Genomic DNA, 22,795 nt, shown 5'->3' with positions numbered 1-22,795 from the left:
ACCAGAGGAAACAGGCATACTCATCGACCGGTGGGCTCCCGAGAGTCGTCCGGTGCCTGAAAGAGAAGAAAAACATAGCCCAGGGAGAAAAAATGGAAATTACTCTTTTATCAACCATGTGGGCATACACAGTGCATACACTGTAGCCTAATATTTGCAGCTGCCCAAACACACACAGCTGTTATCTGAGTGCTGGGTTCACCCAGGGCTCAACGCTAAAAAACGGGAGCTCCACAGGCTCATCCAACACTTCAGACAGCAGAAAATCCCCCTCTGATGCTGCAATAGAAAACTCATCCTCCGCTGTGCTCAGAACAGTGGCAGTGAATTCACCCGAAGACGAAAACTCTGCCTCTTATGTTAAACGGACAGGTGAAAAACGAGCGTAGCGGGGGGAGGAACGGGTTGCGGGTAACAACCAGCGACGAGTCGCTCGCACTCACCTCGTATCATTCGCTCACCACTCGCACTCACCTCGTATCATTCGCTCACCAGACTGACAGAGGCTGAATTAACAGCTGAACCGCCAGCGTAGGAAGCAGACGCGGCCGTGACCGCAACGTTTTAAATAGATACGCTCTTGCAATGAGAGCGTAACAGGTTACAAATGCAGCCTCAGCAAACTGGCGTCCCAGAGACCTGAGAGAGCGAATGTGCCTGTCAGCGGGGGAGAGAAATCTATGCTCCAAGAAGCACAGAAACGAAAACCCGTAAAAGGACGTTCATTCTGTGCGGAAATTGCTCTTTTAGATAATGCTCTGACAATCTGCTGAAGCGCCCAGGGCATGTTTCAAGGCGAATCCGCTGCCACCACACCAACAGTAAACTTTTTTGTATGTACTGAAAGAGCAATCACACCAGCGAGCTCCGAAGAACAAGAGCGAATGAATGGATGCATTTCGTCTCCTTTATATATGTAAGTGTGGGTGGATTCTCAAAGAATTCTGAAAATTAGAGCGGTGCAAGAGGCCTCCAACATAAATTTTGCCTAGGGCCTCCAAATATCTATAAACGGCACTGCTTGTTCTTGAAATATGTGTGTATGTCCATTTTTGTACATTTGTTGGCTGCCTGCAAAAGCAAATACTAACCAACGCTTATACCGGATATGTGTCATAAAATATTAATTTTATACGTTTTAATATGAATACATTTTTTATTAACATAATCACAATTCGATTAAAAAAACTGTAATTTATTAATTGTATAGCAAAAAATGATTAATTTTGGCTACGAAAAATATTAAAAATAATAACAACTTACAGTGCTTAGCACCTTATTGTGACCGATTTCCTGCTCGCTCCTTTTCTTCCTTTTTTTTATTATGGCTACTATTATTGCCTTAAGGTCTATAAATATTCAACTTGCAATATTAAATCACCAATACCAATCTTAATAAGCCTGATAATCATGAATTAACTCTTATTAACTGTTATCTCTTACCTCATCTCAGGCAAATTAAAATGGTGCAGTGAAATTCAGCAACATGCAAGTGTTTCAGCCTGGAAGCATTTTTTATTCCAGTAACTTCGTCTTTGCAGACTGTAACCCGGACGGACGGCAGTCCTGGTGTTCAATTTCATTAATAAAGATTTATCTTTACAGTACGCTTGTGTCTTAGTTTTCTGTGATGATGATAATGACAACATTACTAGCTCATGTGATTTGCATTTAAGGAACAAATGTTATTATTATTGTCACAAAACCTATCAACAAAACATTGAGTAAAATTACAGTTAATCTCGGTTGCTTAAACCTTTTTTTGAAACTATGCCTCATATTCTCAAAACAGTAAACACAATTCCATAACTCACACAATTCCCCAAACATCCTATTTTCAGGTCGAAATGAAGCTCTACACTCAAAACCATTCACTCTTACTGAAAAAAACTAACTTTTCCCTCAGACATCACACACAAGCTTTCAAAACACACACACACACACATTCTGGTTTCCATGTTTTGTGTGGACATTCCATAGGCGTAATGCATTTTATACCGTACAAACTGTACGTATATTCTATTCCCCTTACCTACCCCATTCCCTAACCCCAACCATCACAGAAACCCTTCTCCTACTTCACATTTTCAAGAAACATCATTCTGTTTGATTTTTAAGCTTGTTTTCTCATGGGGACATCAAAATGTCCCCACAAGGTCACAAAAATACTGGTATTCCTATCTTTGTGGGGACAATTGGTCCCCACAACATGATAATTACCAGATACACACACACACACACACACACACAAACACACACACACACACACACACACACACACACACACACACACACACACACACACACACACACACTACAACATATTACACACTGGTGCAATAAATTCAAAACAATATATCCAAAACTGGTAAGTTGCTTGTAGTTCTCCTCCTCAAAAACCTTTTCACATGACCACACAAAGTATGCATTAGCACATGTATGCATTAGCACATTTTTATTAATTTGTGTGTTACATAGCACAAATTTAATTTAAAACAAAAACAATTCTGCCTCAAGATCTTGTCTTTGTTCTGGGTCAGGCAAGAGAAACTCATCCACATCACAGGCTATATTGGCCCTAGCCAAACCGCGGAGGTAAAATCCTGTTGCATGATCCACCCCTGGCATTCATCTACTGATATGTCTTTCTGTATGGAAGGCAATTTCATGCATTTCTTTATTCCAGTAGCATATTCTAACAGTGTATGCAGACAAAAGTTACTGTACAGAGCAGTCTTACTGTAAGTTTCCTCCCTAAAGGCTCTGAAGATGGAGGGCAACAGTGAAGCGACTCAAATTAGGCTTTACTCATTGCTCAGCCTCCCTCATATTCATATTATGGGCAAGGACATGGTCACTTAGAGTGGCTCAAATTTCATTTGAGACTGCTTGTCACCTTGCCCTTCGTCTCCTTCCTTCCCTTTCACCACGGCATTCTCCTCTTCCTACTCCTTCACCATGTCCTCTCCCTTCTCCTTCATTATGTCCTCTTCCTACTCCTTCACCACGTCCTCCTCCTTTCCCTCCTCTTCTGCCTCCTCTTCCTCACCCTCTTCCTCTCTCTTTTCCTCCTCAACCTATTTCTTCATCATGTCCTCTTCCTCATCCTTCACTACTTCCTCTTCTTCCTCTCCTCCTCTGCCACTTCCTCTTTACCACTTCCTCCTCCTCTCCCTCCTCCTTCACCATGTCCCCCCCCCTTTCACCATGTCCTTTCCCCCCTCTTTCACCATGTCCTTTCCCCCCTCTTTCACCATGTCCTCTCCCTCCTCCTTCACCACATTCTCCTTCTTTTCCTCTTCCTCTGCCTCCTCCTCTCCCTCTTCCCCTGCCTCCTCCTCCTCAACCTATTTTTTCATCATGCCATCTTCCTCCTCCTTCACCACTTCCTCCTCCTTTCCCTCCTCCTTTCCCTCCTCATCTGCCTCCTCCTCTCCCTCTTCCTCCTCCTTATCCTCGACCTATTCCTTAATTTCTCTGCGGATCCCTTGTTCCAAAGCTCAGTGAACTGATTCAGTCCCTTTTATCTCTCTATTGAAGGATCTGATTGATGTATGTTGACTCTTAGTGTTTCCACCTTGGTAATTGTTTGCTAATTGAGCCTAATCTGTGCTGACTTCAGTGAACAGTATTGAATGCTTGTGCTTTGCATATGAACACATGGTGTAAACACTGAGAAATGTAAGGATTTGTGTGTAGAGCTTTTGAAATAATTTTGAAGTAATTTGTTTTAAAGAAGCAAACAAAATAAATGATGTCTGACCCACTCCATTACTCCCATCATATTGGCATTCAATCCATTACAACACCCTATATATGCAGACTGATCTCAAGGAAAGTCGTGTTATAGTCATGAAAAATGTGATTCATTTATTTAAATTTTTGTTTTTAAACTGAAATCGCGATTTGAATGGATGCGATTTTCAAATCGCAACAGCTGCGATTTGTTTGATTCAGAACTATCAAATATAACAGTCATCTAGTATGCAGTTTCTGGGAGTTCGCTTCATGCGCATTTTACGTTTTATGCAGTTTAAACCAATAGAGGGCATTAACACTGAGGTGCTGACTGAACTGAGCGCCTCATCAGAGCATAAGCAGGTTTCATTAAAGCCCGGAACACAGCACACGAAAGAGGTACAGTATATTTTCTTGCACCGCTTTAAAAGTAGGCTATATTTACAGGCATGAGGGTTCATGAAGCGCGCACACAGCGAGTAGTCAGCACACGCGTGATCACTAAACTAAGATTTCTTTCTTGTCTAAGTGAACATAAACAGCTGGATGTTTATCAGTATATCGAAGCAGATCAGTTTTAAAGCTGTTTTGGGTCTTAAAGTGACAGTAACCTGTGGCCGGTTGCATAAACATAGCCGTGACGTTAAGACTGCGTCTTAAGTATGATTCTGACTAACTAGCAATTAGTTAGGGCTAATCAGTCTTTTTATTTGGATTTAAATTAGACCAATCTACCTTTCTATGTAACATACTTAAACCCTGAGGACCCTGTCCCGGGTACAAAATTTCGTATTTTGACTCAATATAAAGTATTCTTTTAATCTTTAATGGTCCATCATGGACCCCAGTAACACATATGAGATACTGTTTGAAAGCTTAGAGTCTCTACTTTCTGTAGATATGCATCACTTTGAGAAATCTTTTACTGTAAGAAAGTTATTTACACTTAATTTACACTATCACCCTCCCATAATTTTGGATATAATTTAATATTCACATATTTCATATTTTTCAAATATGACAAACATGGGCAAGTCTTATATCAAATGAAAGCTCTCATTCTCAGGAATAAGGTTACAGCGTTATTTTTTGCTCTATTATCAACACATATCCAACAATTGTCGAATGAATAATAAGGTAAAAAATTGTCTTTTGTAAACGTATGTGAAAATTGAGTGTGGACTGCCTCAGATAGCACAGATAGCCACAAATGCTACACCATCTTTTCTCTTAGGTCCTACTCTAAAAAATGAGTCCATTCACAGCATTTTCTTTGGTTGTGTGCATGAATAATCCCTTGCTATTTATTATATGTGCAAAACAAAAAATTTATATTTATATGAAAAATGTATTTTCGCCCTTCAGTAAAATGAGAATTTGAATGCGACATGCTAAAGAGTTCGTTCTTTTTTTGGGTGTTTACTGTCTGCTGCTGCTAACAACCAGAACTGTCTGCAGTCTGCTAGAGCACCCAGAACCAGAGTTATACACTATCAAAGGCAGTATTTACAACATAAAAAAGAAAATTTGGTGTTTCATCGTATGAAAAACAACATAAATAACATTATTTGTCACAAACAGCAGCTTTTTATGTAACTTTAAAGGGTTTTCTTTAAAATGATATAAAGAAATTGCATTTATTCCACTGTATGTGGTTATGGGAGCACTTCAAATATTTTTAGGTGGAAATTAAATACAAAAAGGGTATTATTCCTCCCATCAGTTGGAGTAAAATAACTTTTGTATACATTATGATAGAGAAAAAAATCCTTTTGTATTTTTTCTCATTGTTTTTTCCTATTTTTAAACCATTGTCACTTGGGGTTAGATTTGGAGTTTGAGTTAAGATGTACTTTTATGTATTGGTTTCTACATGTTTTTCTGCAAAAATAAAAACCACAGTCTAATCATATTTTCAATTTACTGTGTCTGTGTTGCTGGGGAACTGCGCTCTGTTGCAGCCATACTTGATTCTGAGGAACTAATTTGTTTGGCTAAAGAGTAATATTTGTTCTAATATAATTAGAACTTATTTGTGTTTTATTTTATAAAATTCTGCTATGCATATGAAGTAACTGTTTTATAAAAGCAATAAGCCCCATGAAGCAGTGGTGTTACAGTGAATTTTATAACTGCTAACAACGCCCCTTAGCTGTTATAAAATGCACTGGTTACCCACTGCTTCTTGGGGCTTATTGCTTTATTTTACTACACTCTTAAATGTATCAATAAATATAGAAGCTCCTGAAAGATAGGTAGAGATAAACTCACCCGATACTCCAAGCTCCTGTCCAGTCAGTTGTGCCCCACGGGTTCCTCATCCGCACCATAAATATATGGGGTGTGTCACACATGATCTGCAGATTCTCTGATGTACGGAGTTTTCTGAATGCAGTCACACCGTATGCATGCCCCTTTATCAATCCACAGTCCAGAACTGATTCTACTTGCTCGCCTTCTGCTGGCTGCAGCCCAAAAAAGGGTGTAAGAACAATTAGGACAGATCAGTTGCAAATGATTAAAGATACACAAAAGATGATTATTTTGTAGACATTGGTCCCCTTGGATAACACACACTGTGAGTCTGTGTAATGTGTTACTTTGCAAAAGACTGTCAACACTTTCAAAAAAGGAAAGGCAAACTGTATTTTAATCAATAGTTTTCCAATAAATAATGTGTGTACACATATTTTCAAGTCAGCTTTTAAATTCTCATTGTGCACATAAGACAAATGCACTTTTACAAAAACTATTCTGTGCAAGCAATGAGATCTCATGTTTCTGCTATCCTTGACTTATTACTGTATATAGAGGTGTTGGTTGTAGTTGTTGTTCAGAATGTAACATCTTAAGGTTCCTCTATGGTGTCTGACCCGAATTGAGCAGGTTATAAGTGATTTATGGTTGTGGGCATAGGCTAGTGTCTGGAACAGCATCTTCCTCTTGTCAGCATGCTGCATCAACTCCTCTTGGTCCAGACTGAGGGGTTCAGAGACACCACCAGTAAAATCAACCAGCGCTTCAGCTGTATTACCTCCCTCTAGAGCTTCATAACACCCATTGAGCCTGGAAAATCCAGAGGGAAAAACAAAGTGAGAAAGGTTTTAGACAAGAGGAAAAAAGATTATCTTTAGAAATGTTTGATGCACTATGCACATACTCCAAAACCTGAACAATGTGCAAAATTCATTCAAATTTGTTAAAACTATCCTTGGTTTGTTAGTTATCTCGTCATACAGTGGGTGTAGCCCAATCTTTATCGAAAGAAATACCAGCTGTAAACAGAGAATTAAAATATTTAAAGTGAGCCTACAGCAAAGAACTGTTCAACTCAAGTTGGCTTAGAATTGAGGCACAAATGAGCAAAACTTTGACATCACAAAATATATGCACATTTTGGTCCCAATAAGCTGTTAGTTGTAGTTGTACACCTAAAAAGTGTTTTCTGTTGAATTTATCTCAGTTTGGAGTGGACTTAAAGCTTTGTAATTTTGCAGATCCTTATATGCTCAAACAGACCTACTAACATCTTGCACCAATGCACACAATCATTTTGGCATAAAATATTGACTCTCGGGATTTAAAGACTCACAGTGGATAATTAGCGTTGTAAAGGTGTAGCCTAGTTGTTTTTGTGACTGACCTTATTGCATATACATTGGTAAAAGTGCTGCTAGAAGGAGGCATAGCAGAGATCAGAAAGCGCATTGAGGATTTTTTCCACTCATATCAATTTATTTGTTCTAGTGCACTGATGTATTGCTGTTCTTGTATTGGTCTAATTGCTTCTATTGTTACCTCATTTGTAAGACAAAAGCGTCTGCTAAATTACTAAATGTAATTTGGAATGCCATAAGACCAAATTATCCAAAAATATAGATTTTAGCCAAAGCCATGTTATTTTTTATTTGCTGGAGGAAATGAAAGCCCTCAACTAGGAGGAGTCACACAATACCAGGTGTTTCAAAACTTCTTGTAACTCTGTATTTTTGTCCCTCATTTCAGTCTACTGTGCTTTCATGCTAATTTGCCCCATTTAGTAAATTTGGCCCAAAATAAAAAAGCAAAATAGAACCTCTTAAAAATAAATAATAATAATAATAATAATAATAATAATAATTTATTTTATTTGTAGGTGCCTTTTATGACACTCAGTGTCACATTACAGATCATCCAAAAAACCATACAAACAAGAAAATCTCTATGGAAGGGATTTTAGAAATAATTTGTGCTGCTGAATTCTGGACCAGCTTATGTAAAAGTTTTAAAGGTAGACCAAATAGTAAAGAATTCCAATTCCAATAATCTATGTGATGTAACTAATGCACGTACGAGTATAGCTGTGGCATTGGTTGTCAGGAAATGATGGAGAATGTTATTAATGTGACCTTCAAAAAATTCAAAAGTCTTTTATCAAGGATGACACCCAGACGTTTTTCCTGTAATTAATGAGAAATAATAGACTGATCAATAGAGAAAAAAGCTGCTAGATGTTGCCAAAGTCTAAGCTTGACAAAGTGGTAGTAGGCAGAAGTCGGCAAGGAAGAAGTAAAGCTGGGTGTCGTCTGCATAACAATGAATTATATGATTTTTTGACAATGATTTTCTTTAAATTCGTTCCAGGGGCAGAAAATAAATAAGGAGTAGTACAGGGCCCAGAACTGAACCTTGGGGAACACCAGCAGTGGTGGCTCAGATTAGAAATTTTTGAGTCGCATAAAGAAAGATACGATCTAAACCAAGACAGATAGTTGCCCTTGACACCCAGGGAAACCAGCCTGTCTAGGAGGATGTTATGTGAGACTGTATCAAAGGCCACACTCAGATCAAGCAGGATGACTAATGTTAGCTGTCCAGAATCCGCTGCCATAAGCAGATCAATATTAATTGTGCGATTTCTGTACTGTGAAGTGGCCGAAAACCAGACTGAAATTTTGTTGTCTGATAAATACTGTGAAACCTGTGCTGCAATTATACTTTCTTAAAGTTTAGAAAAAATTGTAGTTTTGAAATTGGACAAAAGTTCTCAAAATTTGTTTTAAATTCAAATGACAAAGCATTTGACAAAATGTCATCCTATTCTCTATCGTTCAAGCTGTACAGGCTTTTTATTTGGTCATGTGGTCTGGCTGTAACAAGACTCACCAGCTTAGCCTTGTCAAAACATAGGAAGTGTGTATGTGTGTGTGTTTGGATCTTATCCCAGTCTGACAGGTGTCTTACTTGGCATAGGCTTTCTCCAGTAAAGCACTCCAGAATTCCCGTGGTGTTGCAGAACGACAGAAGAGCAGCGTTCCATCCTCACCGACCGGTAAACGATCATCTACAACAACATCTGTCCACTGGCCCAGTCGCCAGAAACAAAAGTGAAAAATTCCAGCATACAGATCTGGACGTTTTGGGTTCCACTCCTGCTCGGCATGGTCAGGAATCACCTGAGAAAGAAACCAATGCAAGTGGTAGTTTAAAGAGAGAACTAAAGTGAAATTGCTAGGTTTTGTGTTTGTATTTTTTGTATTTAATATCTCATAAATGGATAAATGTAAATATATGTTACAGTATGTGTATTACTGTCTGATCTGTGTAACAAAAATATTTCTAAATTAACTATATTCTGACCTTCTTCCAGAGTGAAGGTTCTGAGGCTAAGCAGGATGTGGCCGCCACCATCCAGCAGTTACCCAAACTGCCCTGGTGCAGATCTCTTGTGCTGATTCCATCCACAAATAGTCGTGGGTCCTTACATAACTCCTAGGTGCAAGATGAAAAACTTTATATTTGATTTAACAGACCCATCTTTATTGACAAAAGTGGGTGTATTCAGTGACTTGGATCTCACACTTCGCACTAAATGATTGAAATAAAATTATAGTATAAAGTCCTTCTATTTTAATTATGCTCCTGTTTTTCAGTCACTTTATTACATGTAAACAAATGTTGACGATATGTTGGTGATCTCCCCATATGCCATTCACACGACACAAACAAACACTCTTAAGGAGTCAGGTTACTTAAAGCTGACATCTTGTATGTGGCAAAATCCCTTTAATTAAACATGTCTTTACTACTGCTGACTGTTTCCACATTTAGTATCAAAGCGTCCTCAGAGTAGACTTACTCATTAATACAAGAGAGTCAGACCAAATATTATATATAGTAACAAAGTTTCTCAGGCAGTAATCTGTTTTTTTTAAGAACTTATGCCTGTTTATTTTCTCAGAAATATTTTGCATTGTACAGTAGAGCAGTGATAATTGGACATAATGCTGCTCAATACAATCACATTGTCTATATACTATACAGCGGGGGGAAAAATTATTTGACACATCAGCATTTTTATAAGTAAGGGGATTTCTAAGTGGGCTATTGACACAACATTTCAACCAGATGTACCCATCATGCCAAATATTGTATTCATACAAAGAAATCAGAACATTTTAGTATACAAGTTGAGTCATAATAAATAAAGTGAAATGACACAGGGAATAAGTATTGATCACACTTTATTTAATACTTTGTAGACAAGCCTTTGTTGATGATTACAGCTTCTAGACGCCTCTTGTATGGAGAAACAAGTCGTCTGCATTTTTCTTAGAAGTGATTCTGGCCCATTCTTCCACACAAATGGTCTTCAAATCTTGAAGGTTCCTTGGGCCTTTTTTATGAACTTTGATCTTCAGTTATCTGTTCTCTCACTGGGCCATTTAAGCAACTTGATTTTCTTTCTTTGAAACCACTTCATCGTTTCCTTGGCATTGTGTTTGGGATCATTGTCTTGTTGAAATGTCTAACCTTTTTTTCATTTTCAGCTTTCTGGTAGATGGCACCAGATTTTTATCCAGAATATCTCGGTACATTTCTCCATTTATCCTGTCTTCAATAAATGAAGTCTGCCAGTACCCCTTACTGAAAAGCAACCCCAATCCATGATGCTTCCACCCCCAAACTTAACTTTTGGTATGGTGTTCTTGGGGTGGTGGGCAGTGCCATTTCTTCTCCAAACATGGTGTGTAGAATGACTGCCAAAAAGTTCAATTTTGATTTCATCTGACCATACTATCGTCTCCCAATAATCCACAAGCTTCTCCAAATGCTCTCTCGCAAACCTTAACCGAGCCTCAACATGCTTTTTGTTCAGCAATGAAGTCTTGTGTGGTGACCGTTCATGGATGCCATGGCAGTTCAGTGCGTTGCTTATAGTTTTTTTTAAATAACAGTACCTGCTGATACAAGGTCTTCCTGAAGTTCTGCTCGAGTGGTTCTTGGCTGCTTGGAGAACTCTCCTGATTATTCTATGGACTCATCGGACAGGGATCTTACGTCGAGTACCTGATCGTGGCCGGTTTATGGTGAAGTGATGCTCTTTCCACTTTTGGATAATGGCCCCCACAGTGCTCACAGGAACATTCAGCATTCTGGAAATGTGCCTATAACCATTCCCATCAAAATGCTTTTCAACGTTAAGATTACGAAGATCTTGAGAGAGTCTTTTGCTTTTACCCATCATGAAGTCTTTCCTTTGTGCCTCCTTGGTAATGAGAAGCCTTTATAGGCCATCAATTAGGACTAAAGCAGCTGAAATCAATTAGTATTGATAGGGGGCAGGGTTTCTCTCTCAATACTGACAGATTTCAGGTGATCTCCTGGCTTTCTATGCCATTTTGCATCTTGTTCTCTTCATGTGTTCAATACTTATTCCCTGTGTCATTTCACTTTATTTATTATGACTCAACTTGTATACTTAAATGTTCTGATTTCTTTAAATGAATTCAATATTTGGCTTGATGGCTACATCTGGTGGAAATTGTGTGTCAATAGCCGACTTAGAAATCCCTTTACTGATAAAAATGCTGATGTGTCAAATACTTATTTTCCCCGCTGTATATGCACATAGGGTTCTGGTCCTCCTCCACAAATAATGAACAATAACACTAATGATTGATAACAAACTGAGCAAACATTTGTGGGCAGACATTTTCAAATGATATGGCATGACATGGCTAAGGAACATGTTTTGGTACCCATACAGGCATCCGTGTTTTACAGAATAAACAATCCATTTATACTTTCTCTTACCCTAGGTCTCTTCCATGTCAGTCCTGGAGGGGGCGCTCTTTTATAAAACAATGACTCGGTTGATGAAGGAAAGTATGGGTCTTTGAAAAGAGTGCCTCGCTTCAAACATGCTCTCTTCAATTTATGATAACACTGACCCTGAAACTTGCACATTTTCTCTGGCATCTGCAAAGAGGAGATAGGGAAGGAAGCCAGGAAAGAGATGAACAAGTGAGTAAGTGAGGGGGGAATAAAAAGAATAAAACATTGGAAAATTTGAGAGAATAAAAGATAAGATTGAGTTAAAATCATCTACAGTAAATACTATTTTATAAGCCACCAAATCTTGATATTCTCTCTTCATTTATTTTGAGACCCTCTGGGATTTTTAGACAGCAACATTTACATATTTAAATGAGGCATTTGTCAAAATACAGCAAGGGGCAGCAGATTTGTTAACCACAAGGTTAAGACTTCTGTAACCTTGAGTTTAGCTTCAGTTTCAGGGATGATTAGGTAACAGGGTTTATTTGCAGACATGCAGTTTGCCCTGGAAATGGAGAAGGGTTAGATCACTCTATTGGAGTTTTCCTGGGTTTAGACGGGAAAGATCCAGCTCTCTACTATATGTTTGTCTTTGCAGTGATATGAGGGATCATTAAATCAAGTTTAAGGTAAGTGTTCACAAGATACTAAATAAGATTGTGTGCATTTGTGTGTGTGAGTATGTGTCTTGGAAGGGATATGATTTAGAGGGCCAATCTAGCTTTTGGGAGTCTGGCACTGGGCTCAGGAGACCATGGGCCAAGTGTGTGTGAGTGTGCGTGCGTGCGTGCGTGCGTGCTTGCGTGCATGTGTGCGCGCGCGCGTGCGTGCGTGTGGAAGTGGAAGTGGGGGCACAGGAAGTGTCCCCATAAACTGAAAAGCTAAAAAACATACTTAATGGTAGTTTTTCACAGAATAAAGACTGCCAACAGGTTTTTGTGACATTGGGGTTAGGGACTGTGGTAGGTTAGGGGAATAGAAAATAACAGTTTGTATAGTTTAAAATGCATTGCGTCTATGGAAATGTCCCCGTCAACCACATGCCAAAATGTGTGTGTGTGTGTGTGTGTGTGCGTGCGTGCGTGTGTGCCCGCGTGTGCAGTGCACTGTAAAAAATACTTTGCTGCCTTAAATTTTTTTGTTGAATCAACTCGGATTTACAAGTCATTTCAACTTACTATTATTTATCTTGTCTAGAGATTTGTTGTTATAACTACAGGTGAGTTGTTATAACTTATAAAATTAAGTTGACTTTTCTCAACTGTATTTTGTAAATTGTGACAACTCATCTCTGTTGACATGACTTGTAAATCTGAGTTGATTTAGCGAGAAATTTTAAGGCAGCAAAGATTTTTTTTACCGTGTGTGTATATGTATGTATGTGTGTGGGGTCAGATTTCACCTATTTTGTGGGGACCACATGTCCAATGATAATAAAACCTGAAATCAGCTTGTGGGAACCAGCCAATGGTGTGGCATGCATGCACAAGTCTGTATAGTATGTGTTCACATACCAGATTATATTCCATATACCATGTATAGCACTTCACATCTGACCTCAAACTGCATAAAATAAAACTTTTAAAACAAACACAAAAGCAGAAACATACATATTTTCTTAAAAACCTTTGAAATACAGAACCTTGCAGAAGTATTCAGAACCTTAAACGACTTTGAATCAGAATTTTGACTTTGATAATTATATTTTTAATGTTTAACATTTATGTCATTTTAATTCCACTTGTTAATGTTGTTTAAAACAAACAAGCCAACAATCAAAAAACAAGCAAATCTGCTTTTTTTATTATTGCTTTATCCTCCTTTGTGTTTAATCGCCATATGTTAATATTTTGTTGACCACCCGTTGCATACATGCCAGCTTTAGATGTTTTTAACAAGGTATATAAAGTTCTTTCCTCGATGTTCAGGTTTGATTTTGGCCCCTTCGGCCATGCAGATCTGCTTTAGATTGATCTAATTTGTCAGGCAGGGCTGCTGCACAGCAATTTTCAAAATGTGTCACAGATCATCAGTTGGATTGAGATCAGATCGAGCTTTTGACTGATCTATTGCAGAACATTGACCCTTTTGTTTTTGGGCTATTCCGATGTAAATTTGTCTCTGCTTGGGAATCATTCTCTTGGTAAATTTTGCACAAGTCATTCCCAGTTCTTTTTAAACAAAATCCCGGATTCCTGCTGATTAGTCTAACAGGAAACAAGCCATTCAGCATGATGCCTCTAGTTTACTTCTCTGCATGGTACGTGGTTTTCTGAGAATCAAGAAGGTTTGATTTGCATGACACATTTCTAAATTTGGAAGATAAAAGCTCTTGGCCACAAACTCTTTTCTCACATCACATCTTTACTTTCAGCTCAGATTTAAAACAAGAGTAATTATCCTTTGACACTGGGTTATTTTTCCCAGGAAATAGGTAGTGGTAGTTATTGTAATGATTCACATATGGTAGCCAATTGTAAAGCATTTGTGTCCTTGTTGGGGTTACTGTTTTTGATCTGTGTAAGCCTTGAAATTCTATAACAGGACTGACTTTACAATATAACATTAAAATTATCTTAAAAATAAAGTTCTGAATACTTTTGCATTGCAATGCACGTGAATATGAACATCTGACAGCAAAATAAATAAACTCATTAAAATGTGAAATACATTTTTTGTCGTATACCAAGCCTAAATGAGCTAACCAAATGACTTGAACGACTTTTAATGGGTTTGGTGCAGCTATTAATTTCAATGCCATAAAATCAACATAATAAATCAGAATGAATAAATCTTGTGATCTGCCAGCACTGTTTATAATGATATAATGTAACATATGCAACAACATTTTTATAAATAAGCATATGTTCTTGATCTTAGAATGGAAATTTAATTATTTTGTCATTAACAAAGCCAAAATAAATTGACCAAATGACTTGAACGATTGATGCAGCTATTAATTTCACTGTCATAAAACAACATAATAAATCAAAAAAATTTAACTGCCAACACTGTAATTATAATGTGACATATTTTGTGATTTTTGACAAACAAGCATGTTCACTGCTAATCTTTGTACATAATTAATCATAACATTTGCCTGAATAATATCAACAAAACCACACACAAACAGACTGGACTTACCTTCACCTTTGCTTTTGTGTTTTCTCTGTGTAATAATTTAATTCCTGCAGATATATCCAATAATAGTTTCACAAGTTACTTGCAGAGCATTTGTAAAAGATGACAGGTATAAGACTTTGGCCATGAGTCATTATGCAGTAATGCTGTCCATGTGGCTGATATGTCAGTGTCCGTGCGACAGGTGTTTCCTTTCTGTTTAACCCGTCTGTTTGACGTCGCTGTGACAACCAGGTCTTGTCTGGTAGGCCAGGTATGGGTATTCTTGAGTCTCCTAAATAGGTAGATGCTTTGGCTTGTTTAAAATAATATTTAATTAGACTTAATAATGTGCAATGTTGTATATATCATGTGTAGTGTTACTTTATCCATGCTTGTCTACCTGCACATGGATAGTCGTTTGTTTGTGGATGTAACACCATCCTTCCAGCAAGTCTAGCTCAAAACACAGTGACATGAAAAACAATTAGTGATAATGAGAAGAGTAACACATACACACAGACACATATCAGCTGGCTTGCAATGAAATAAATGCCAGGTAGAGTGACTTTATTAAAATATTGGCCACAGATAAAATACCCATAACAAGACGATGATCTAAAATATTTCCAAAGAAAAGCAATGGTTTAAAAAAGAGAAAATATGGTATGTGCATATACTATTTATTAATCCGTTAACTGCAGATGTTTGCCTGTTCGCTGTTGTTCCATCTATATTATATGGCTTTAAAGTTGCCTACATTTGTGCTGACATTTTTTTCCATAAAATTTTAAACCAACATCAAAAAAATGTATTTCCATAAATACAAGCATTCATAGCTGGCAAGTAAAATATAGTAAACATCCAAGAAAAAATAGTACATACAATCATACGTTTTTGGCTGATTGTTTTTAATATATATATATATTAAAATATATATTTATATTTATTTCTTGATTACAATTTCTCTCCCTTTACCTTGCTTTCGCTCTCTTGAAGTTTCTTCTGGTGCTTTTGGTTTGACCCTAAAACCTCTGTACCCAACTCCTATTTCTCCCACCCCCCACCACAGTTCTCCTGTGTCTCTCACTCAAGGGCTATACTTTTTTTTTTAATCCTTTCATGCAAATATTCTCCAACTCACAATTTAGTCTTCTTGTTCCAGGGTATTTCTCGTTTCTCATGAAGTGTTTATGTCGGGCCTCTGTCTGGATTTCTCATCACATTATTCTCTCTCTTTTGCTCCTCACATACCCCCATCCCCCACTAACTCAGCAACCCACCAACAGGTTCATCTGTGTCAATAGTCGTGTGGCACTGACATCTGAATCCACAAGAGGGCCACGGGTTGGGTAATGCACCCTGACACCCCTCAGAGTCAGACACATTACCTCTAACTAATTCTTTACCAAAATGTAAAACTGATACATATTTATTGCTAATGCTTTTATGATCTAAAACTTGTTTTTACAGACTTACAGTATTAATGTTTCCAGTTGTTATAAATGTACAGTAGTGGCCAAAAGTGACATAAAAAATTGGCATGACACAAGGAAAATGCATGTTAGTTCAAGGCCAAGAAAAAAGACTGTTATATTCAAAAACAAAATAATAACAACTATATTAAACTGAAGTCAACGTTTGCTTTAATGGAAAACACCACCATTTTTCAATATTTTGTTCTTACCTCAACTTAGACAAATTAATACATACCTATATTTTTTCAATGCGTGCACTTTTAATCTTTGTACAGCGCCTCATGAATGTGTTAGCATTAGCCTAGCTCCATTCATCCTATGGCTCCAAACAGGGATGAATTTATAAGCCACCAAACACTTCCATGTTTTCCCTATTTAAAGACTGTTACACAAGTAAGTATGGTGGCACAAAATAAAACTTTTGTTTGGAGCTATAGGAATCAATGGGGATAGGCTAAATTCTAACACATTCAAGCACTGTACAAAGATTACAGTGCATGCATTGAAAAAAGATAGGTGTGTATCTAATTTGAGGTAAGAACATAGTCAAATATTGAAAAACGGTGGTGTTTTCCTTTAATTATCTTGAGCATTATATATTTCTCTATGGGTTTCCCCTGATAATTCAAAATGTGCCCTTTTGCCAAATTATTTTGTAAAATAAATGTATGACAGATTTCGTTTCTAAAGCACGCTTTAAACTGCTTTTGAGATATGATAAAAGGCTACAAAAACAATAAATGCATCAAGTTGTTGCACCATTTTGCAATTTCTCGTGCGCACATTGGCTGCTTTTACACTGATCTGTAAACTTTTGGCACTTTGCGTTTTTACTACTTGTGAACTGAATGTTTGGTGAGTTTTGTTTTCGATTAAACACGCCTCCATCGATGGCGCTGTCTCTCTATTTGCCCTTTTGCCTCACCGTCGTTTTGGTAGTGCGCATGCTCTGTTCTGCTGGGCTGAAACTCGCAAACCAACATTAGAAATGTATATGTGGCTTTAATGCTAACTGTAAAATCGAAAGTTTGTAAAGATAGGTCAATATGAAACATTTTGCTCTTTTCTTGTTTTGGGTCTTTTGCCACGTCACGGCAAACCAAGAAGAGCGGTTGCCGAACAAATGCGAAGGTAAGATTCAGAGAGTGCTTTATGTAACTTACTGGAGCAAGCAATGGAAATGTGCATAACTCACACTACAGTTACGAGATAATCCACGACATTCTTTTTAAAATACTCTTATGTGTATTTCCTTAAATGTTGTAGAGCATTACGTAAGGCAGAAAATTGTACTTTGCAAAGTATTTAAGTTACAATGAAAATATTTACAGAGTTTGCTTTGTGTTTATCCGATCGCATTGTCGGTTAACCTAAAACAAAACCGTAAAATATTAAAATCATTATCACGTTCTTTCTACTGAACCGATTTCATTAATGTTTTTTGATAGTTTGTAAGTTACTGACTGTGGAGCTGCAGGGCGCCTTGGAGAAAAGTGGCCGCTCGAAGGAGGTTCTAGAGATTGGAGAAGTTTTGGACACTGGCAAGCGAAGACGCAAAATCAAATACAATACCTCGTATGTAATGATGATGACACACTGGCACGTTAATTCTGTCCCTTTGAGGAATCATTAAAGTTGAATGCACTTTATGTTGCCAGAGAGACTCGACTTACTGAGGCTATGGACAACATCTGTGAAAGAATTCTGCATTATAAAGTTCATGCGGAGAGACCAGGGAGCCTTCGCTATGCTAAGGTTTGAAGCTCATCTTCTTTTCCAACTTGTTGAACCATAACATTTTTTTAATATAGTATAGTTCCATCTGTATATATAAATGAAAAAATGTTTTCCATGTGTCTTATACGTGCTACTTATACATTTATTTTTTAAATTGTAAATTCAATTCTTGTTATAAGCTCTTAAAGCGACACCATGTAATTTTTCAACCTTCATAATACATTTTCAAGACCCTTGTGATAGTACATCGACTTTAAATAGGTTGAATGACATGTCTACATTACTCGTACTTTAAAACTTAGGGTTTCTGGTAGTAACCAGAGCACAAAAAAAACCTACAAAATTCGACTGCTTTACGGCATACGTCACTTCCTCCACACTATTTTTTTTTACGTTAATTTTGCTGGAGGTTACTTAGGGAGTGTAGAGAGCAACTTCTATTATGTGACACTGTGGCACCGTGTTAGTGTCACGTACCTATGACACAGGCAACCCGGGTTTGATTCCCCTTTAAGGCAATTTTTATGTAAGGGGGCCCGTGTGTATTTAGATAAAAACGGCTCGTTCTAATGTAATAAAAACATATCTGTTTATTATGCAAGGTCTTTACACACCACTGATAATATAGTTATGTATATTATGATGCATTTCTGTCATGAGATCCTTATAAAAGTCCCACCTTTTTTGTAACATTAAGAAATGCTAAATAACCTAACTTGTACAGAACTAATGTGTTGTTGCACAGACCAATGGAAGTTTGACCTCAGAGAGTAATTTTTTTAAGCATTATGATTTTCAAATTCTTCTGATCGGTCTGCGCAGCATCGCATGAAGTCGAATATACACACCTAGAATTTATTCAAATGTTAATGGCCAACTGCAAGTTATTGTCTTATATGCACGACAGTTACAAATATTATGTGCACTTGATTCTTGGCGAGTGTTAATTTTGGGCCCTGTAATTAACTCTCCCCTCATATTTGTTCGCTAGGGCACCAGTCAAACAATGAGCACACTGAAGAACCTAGTGAATAAGGGGGTAAAGGTTGAACTGGGGGTTCCTTATGAACTGTGGGATGAGCCATCAGTGGAGGTGGCAGACATGAAGAGACAGGTAATGCACACATCAAACGTCACTGGCTGATGGTAACATGTTCTCAAATGATGTGTAGTGATTTTTTATATTAATATATTCCTCTTATGGTGGTCATAATGGTCTAAGTGCTTGTAGGTCTAAAAATAAGATTGGTTTACTAGAGTATTATCACCATTGTAACATTAGGCAGGCTGTTTAACACATCTGTGAAAGTGAATTATGACTAGTCAGAGCTGAAGTAAATATTGTTGTATTTGTTGCCCAAATCCCAATCCAACTGAGCATCTGTGTGATGTGTGGGGCAATACATTTTGATCCACACTGGCTTTACCTCACAACCAGCGGGATTTGTCGCTAACATCTTGGTGGTCGATATTACAGAACACCTTCAGGGGTCTTGTAGAGTTTGTGTCTCGGTCTGCACTGTATTGGCAGCATGCAGACGACCAGCAGCATATTAAGCAGTCGGTCATAATGTTTTGGCTCATTTGTGTAATAGATAAAAGTTATATATCTCTCAAAAATATTTAAATACCTATGTTGTGTGTAAAGAAACTATTTTGTGTTACAGTGTGAGACGATGTTAGAGGAGCATGAAGAAGTTGTAGAGAACTGGTACTTCCATCATCAAGATGAGAGACTTGATAAATTTTTCTGTGAGGCCCATGTCCTGAGAAACTCAGACCAAGGTAGTAAATACTCTACTGTTGACAACTTGTAAAAACAAGTTGAGAATGTCTACTGTCTGACTTTTTTCTGTCTTGTTTGTGTTTGCGTATATTTATACAAATGAGATGCAGTCGAACTGGTCCTCATATACACATGAATCAACTAATTTACAGGATCTTACTTAATTTCTTTCAGAGTGCCTGAAGGAGGTGTGGAAAGGTGACATGGGAATGAAGGAATCGGTGCAAGAAAGTGATGTAAAGGGAGATAAACAGACCCATGACTCAGGAGAACTATGAATGCATAGCTGTAATGATCAATTGATTGACTGAATGCGTGCAACCTGCAGGACATTTGGCTTCAGCTTGGAAGAACAGGATTGTCATGATAGTTGATGAAATAATTGCTGACCACAAGAAAAGAAGATAATGGAGCAGCTCTGTCAAAACTTTACACATTTTTGCCGTCTTGCCAGATGAAATTTTGTCTTTGCTGTTTTACCTCTTTGTCCAGTTTTTTACCCATTTAACTTTTTTATTCAGTGTTACGAATAATTAAGACAATGACATTTGCCTTTATTGTTTAGTGAATCTAAACATTTAAGACAAAAATGTAAGACACTAGATTTTATATTTGTGTACGAGTATTTTGTCTCCTACACCTTTGTCTTGTTTACAGATTTGAGAAGCAAACCGTTTTTGGATTGTGTATTTTTGGGACCTATATATGGAATAATGTTTCTTAATGTTGCCTCTATGCAATATGTACAGTTTTTTTAAAATATATTTTAAGTAATGTATTTTTGATATTTTTAGCCTTTTTATTTGGTGGTGTAACAAAGGGTCCAAGAAATATTTCTCTTTACATAAATTAAACATCAGGTTCTCTTCTTGCCATTCTTTTGATCCTGGATAAACGAGTCTTTTTGTTTTTTTTAAGGCTTTTTTGCAGCTTTGATTTTAGGCTCCAGTGGCGCAATCGGTTAGCGCGCGGTACTTATACAGCAGTACAAGGCAGGGCAATGCCGAGGTTGTGAGTTCGAGCCTCACCTGGAGCAGTTTTAGGTGGTTCGACTCCAAATCTCTCTGGCAATTATGTCATTTCATAAATCCAAGGATGCATAAAATACGTAAGTCAAAGTTAAGGGGAAACAGAAGAGTTCACATGAGTTACTTTGAGGATAATAGAGCCAGTTGCCTAAAATCTGATCCACGACAAATATATGCGTCGTCATATTGATATTGTGATGGTGATGACGTGGACTTACGTTATTTATTACTCTCTTCAGTCTACTCTCATACTATTGTCAATGTCAATAGTAGCCTACTGCTTCAGGCAGTTCCAGAACTCTGGAGCTATAATGTGATTATATAATGGTCAAAGTCGTTGTAATGGTAGTGATTAATTCATATCAGATATCAGATTCAACTTAAAAGCTTTTCACCACCTAGTTTACACACGCACTGTAAGAAAATGCAAGTTAAAACAACTTGGTCAATTTAATTCAACCTACTATTTTAAGTTTTTACCTGTGAAAAGTTGACATAACTGCTAAAAACAAGTTGAGATTGTTTAACTTAATTTTTAGGTTATAGTAACATACAAATATATGTTTGGTTGACAAAAATGCAAAAATGTATTTGTATTATTGCAAGAAAACTCAACGATGATACCATTAAGTAACACACTATATTTAAAATAATGATTATTGCTCAAAAATATTTTCATTGAATTGAAGGGATAGTTCGCTTTGAGATGAAAGTTCTGTCGTCATTTACTCATCCTCATGTTGTTCTAAACCTGTATGAATTGTTTTTTTCTGATGAACACAGAGGAAGATATTTTGAGAGATGATGGTAAACACACAGCAGATAATGATCAAAAAAATATGATGAAATGTAATGGGTATATCGTCAACTGTGAGCTTACCATCATTTATCAAAATATTTTCTTCATCATTTATCACAATACTTTCAAAATATTTTCCTACTATGGAAGTCAGTTGTCACTATCTGCTGTGTGTTTATCATAATTTCTCAAAATATTTTCTTTTGTGTTTATCAGAAAAAAGAAATTCATACAGGTTTAGATCAACATGAGGATGAGAAAATGATGACGCAATTTTCATTTTAAAGTAAACTATCCATTTAATACCAACGGTTAAAAAAATTATAGTTTCATGAGTTGTTTAACATGTTCTTGTCTTAAGATTAGTCTACAAGTAAACATTAGTTTAACAAGTATTAGTTAAACTAATACTAGTAACCACATGGGGGCAGTAGAGCCCACGTCCTAGGATAAACAAAACGCATATGTATCTGCTGATGAGCTGTATAATTCCTACGTTGTGTTGGGCAACGGTTTAGTGACCACCAGCCAATATAAATATGGGATCATCTCCTGTTTGCTTTATCTGAAAACATATGTTGGTGTAGCCTACAGATTTATTTACATTTTTGACAATATAATTAAAGCAATTACGGCATTAGCCCATAACACATTCTTTTAAACAGTGTAAATATAGCATTCCACCAGTGCAGTGTTCCCATGTTTATTACAGAAACATCCTAACCCAATAACTCAGATCTGTTTAGTAACTATAGTGATTTAAATTTGGAACGCGGAGCATCGAACTTGTTTTATGACATAACTTATGACTTAATAGAGAACGTTTCTGGAATATGGCCACAGTTTTATATGGGACAGATCAGGCCTTTGCTCTGATCAGTATGCAAGCACACATTCAGCAAAACCAGCACTTCACCTTGTTTTAATAAATGGCTCCAATAAATTCAAGATTTTAAAAAAAAACTTTCTGTTCTGGTACAGAGTCCAATAATCTAAAGAATGTGTGCCT

General features: G+C 37.1%; 2 protein-coding genes and 1 non-coding gene across 9 annotated transcripts in view; 2 read left to right on the top strand and 1 right to left on the bottom strand.

The window, feature by feature from the left end:
* Positions 1 to 16,241, bottom strand: part of LOC129438951 (calpain-5) — a 42,767-nt gene extending 26,526 nt beyond the window's left edge. The window contains exons 1-8 of one of the 7 annotated variants that reach the window (XM_055197857.2): positions 16,103 to 16,241; positions 15,362 to 15,414; positions 14,983 to 15,274; positions 11,815 to 11,979; positions 9,358 to 9,489; positions 8,962 to 9,173; positions 6,612 to 6,804; positions 6,010 to 6,203 (exon numbers count right to left, since the gene is read on the bottom strand). In XM_055197857.2, the coding sequence (XP_055053832.2) occupies positions 6,010 to 6,203; positions 6,612 to 6,804; positions 8,962 to 9,173; positions 9,358 to 9,489; positions 11,815 to 11,979 (896 nt within the window). In that variant the 5' untranslated portion in view covers positions 14,983 to 15,274; positions 15,362 to 15,414; positions 16,103 to 16,241. Of the gene's footprint in view, positions 1 to 6,009; positions 6,204 to 6,611; positions 6,805 to 8,961; positions 9,174 to 9,357; positions 9,490 to 11,814; positions 11,980 to 14,982; positions 15,415 to 15,936; positions 16,067 to 16,102 lie in introns of those variants that run through there. The other 6 variants (XM_055197872.2, XM_055197849.2, XM_055197877.2 and 3 more) reach the window with 6 other exon arrangements.
* Positions 16,242 to 17,324: 1,083 nt separating this feature from the next.
* Positions 17,325 to 20,854, top strand: cnpy4 (canopy FGF signaling regulator 4). Its single transcript, XM_055197891.2, has 6 exons — positions 17,325 to 17,567; positions 17,885 to 18,011; positions 18,095 to 18,191; positions 19,165 to 19,287; positions 19,841 to 19,958; positions 20,134 to 20,854. The coding sequence occupies exons 1-6, from the start codon at positions 17,483 to 17,485 to the stop codon at positions 20,235 to 20,237; spliced, it is 654 nt and encodes a 217-aa protein (XP_055053866.2). The 5' UTR covers positions 17,325 to 17,482; the 3' UTR covers positions 20,238 to 20,854.
* A 47-nt stretch (positions 20,855 to 20,901) lies between these two features.
* trnai-uau (transfer RNA isoleucine (anticodon UAU)) lies at positions 20,902 to 20,995 on the top strand. The gene is made up of 2 exons: positions 20,902 to 20,939; positions 20,960 to 20,995. It is a non-coding gene; the product is annotated as a tRNA-Ile (tRNA).
* Positions 20,996 to 22,795: the final 1,800 nt, after the last annotated feature.

This window comes from Misgurnus anguillicaudatus, chromosome 21, assembly GCF_027580225.2.
Source record: "Misgurnus anguillicaudatus chromosome 21, ASM2758022v2, whole genome shotgun sequence".
Classification (NCBI taxonomy): Eukaryota; Metazoa; Chordata; class Actinopteri; order Cypriniformes; family Cobitidae; genus Misgurnus; species Misgurnus anguillicaudatus.
This window is presented reverse-complemented; position numbering and strand designations above follow the sequence as displayed.

Excerpts from the sequence above, each read along its gene's own strand:
- cnpy4 (XM_055197891.2), top strand. The coding sequence starts at position 17,483 with ATGAAACATTTTGCTCTTTTCTTGTTTTGGGTCTTTTGCCACGTCACG. Across the intron at positions 17,568-17,884 it reads GTTGCCGAACAAATGCGAAG|TTTGTAAGTTACTGACTGTG; the intron begins GTAAGATTCAGA and ends GTTTTTTGATAG. Across the intron at positions 19,288-19,840 it reads TGGCAGACATGAAGAGACAG|TGTGAGACGATGTTAGAGGA; the intron begins GTAATGCACACA and ends TTTGTGTTACAG.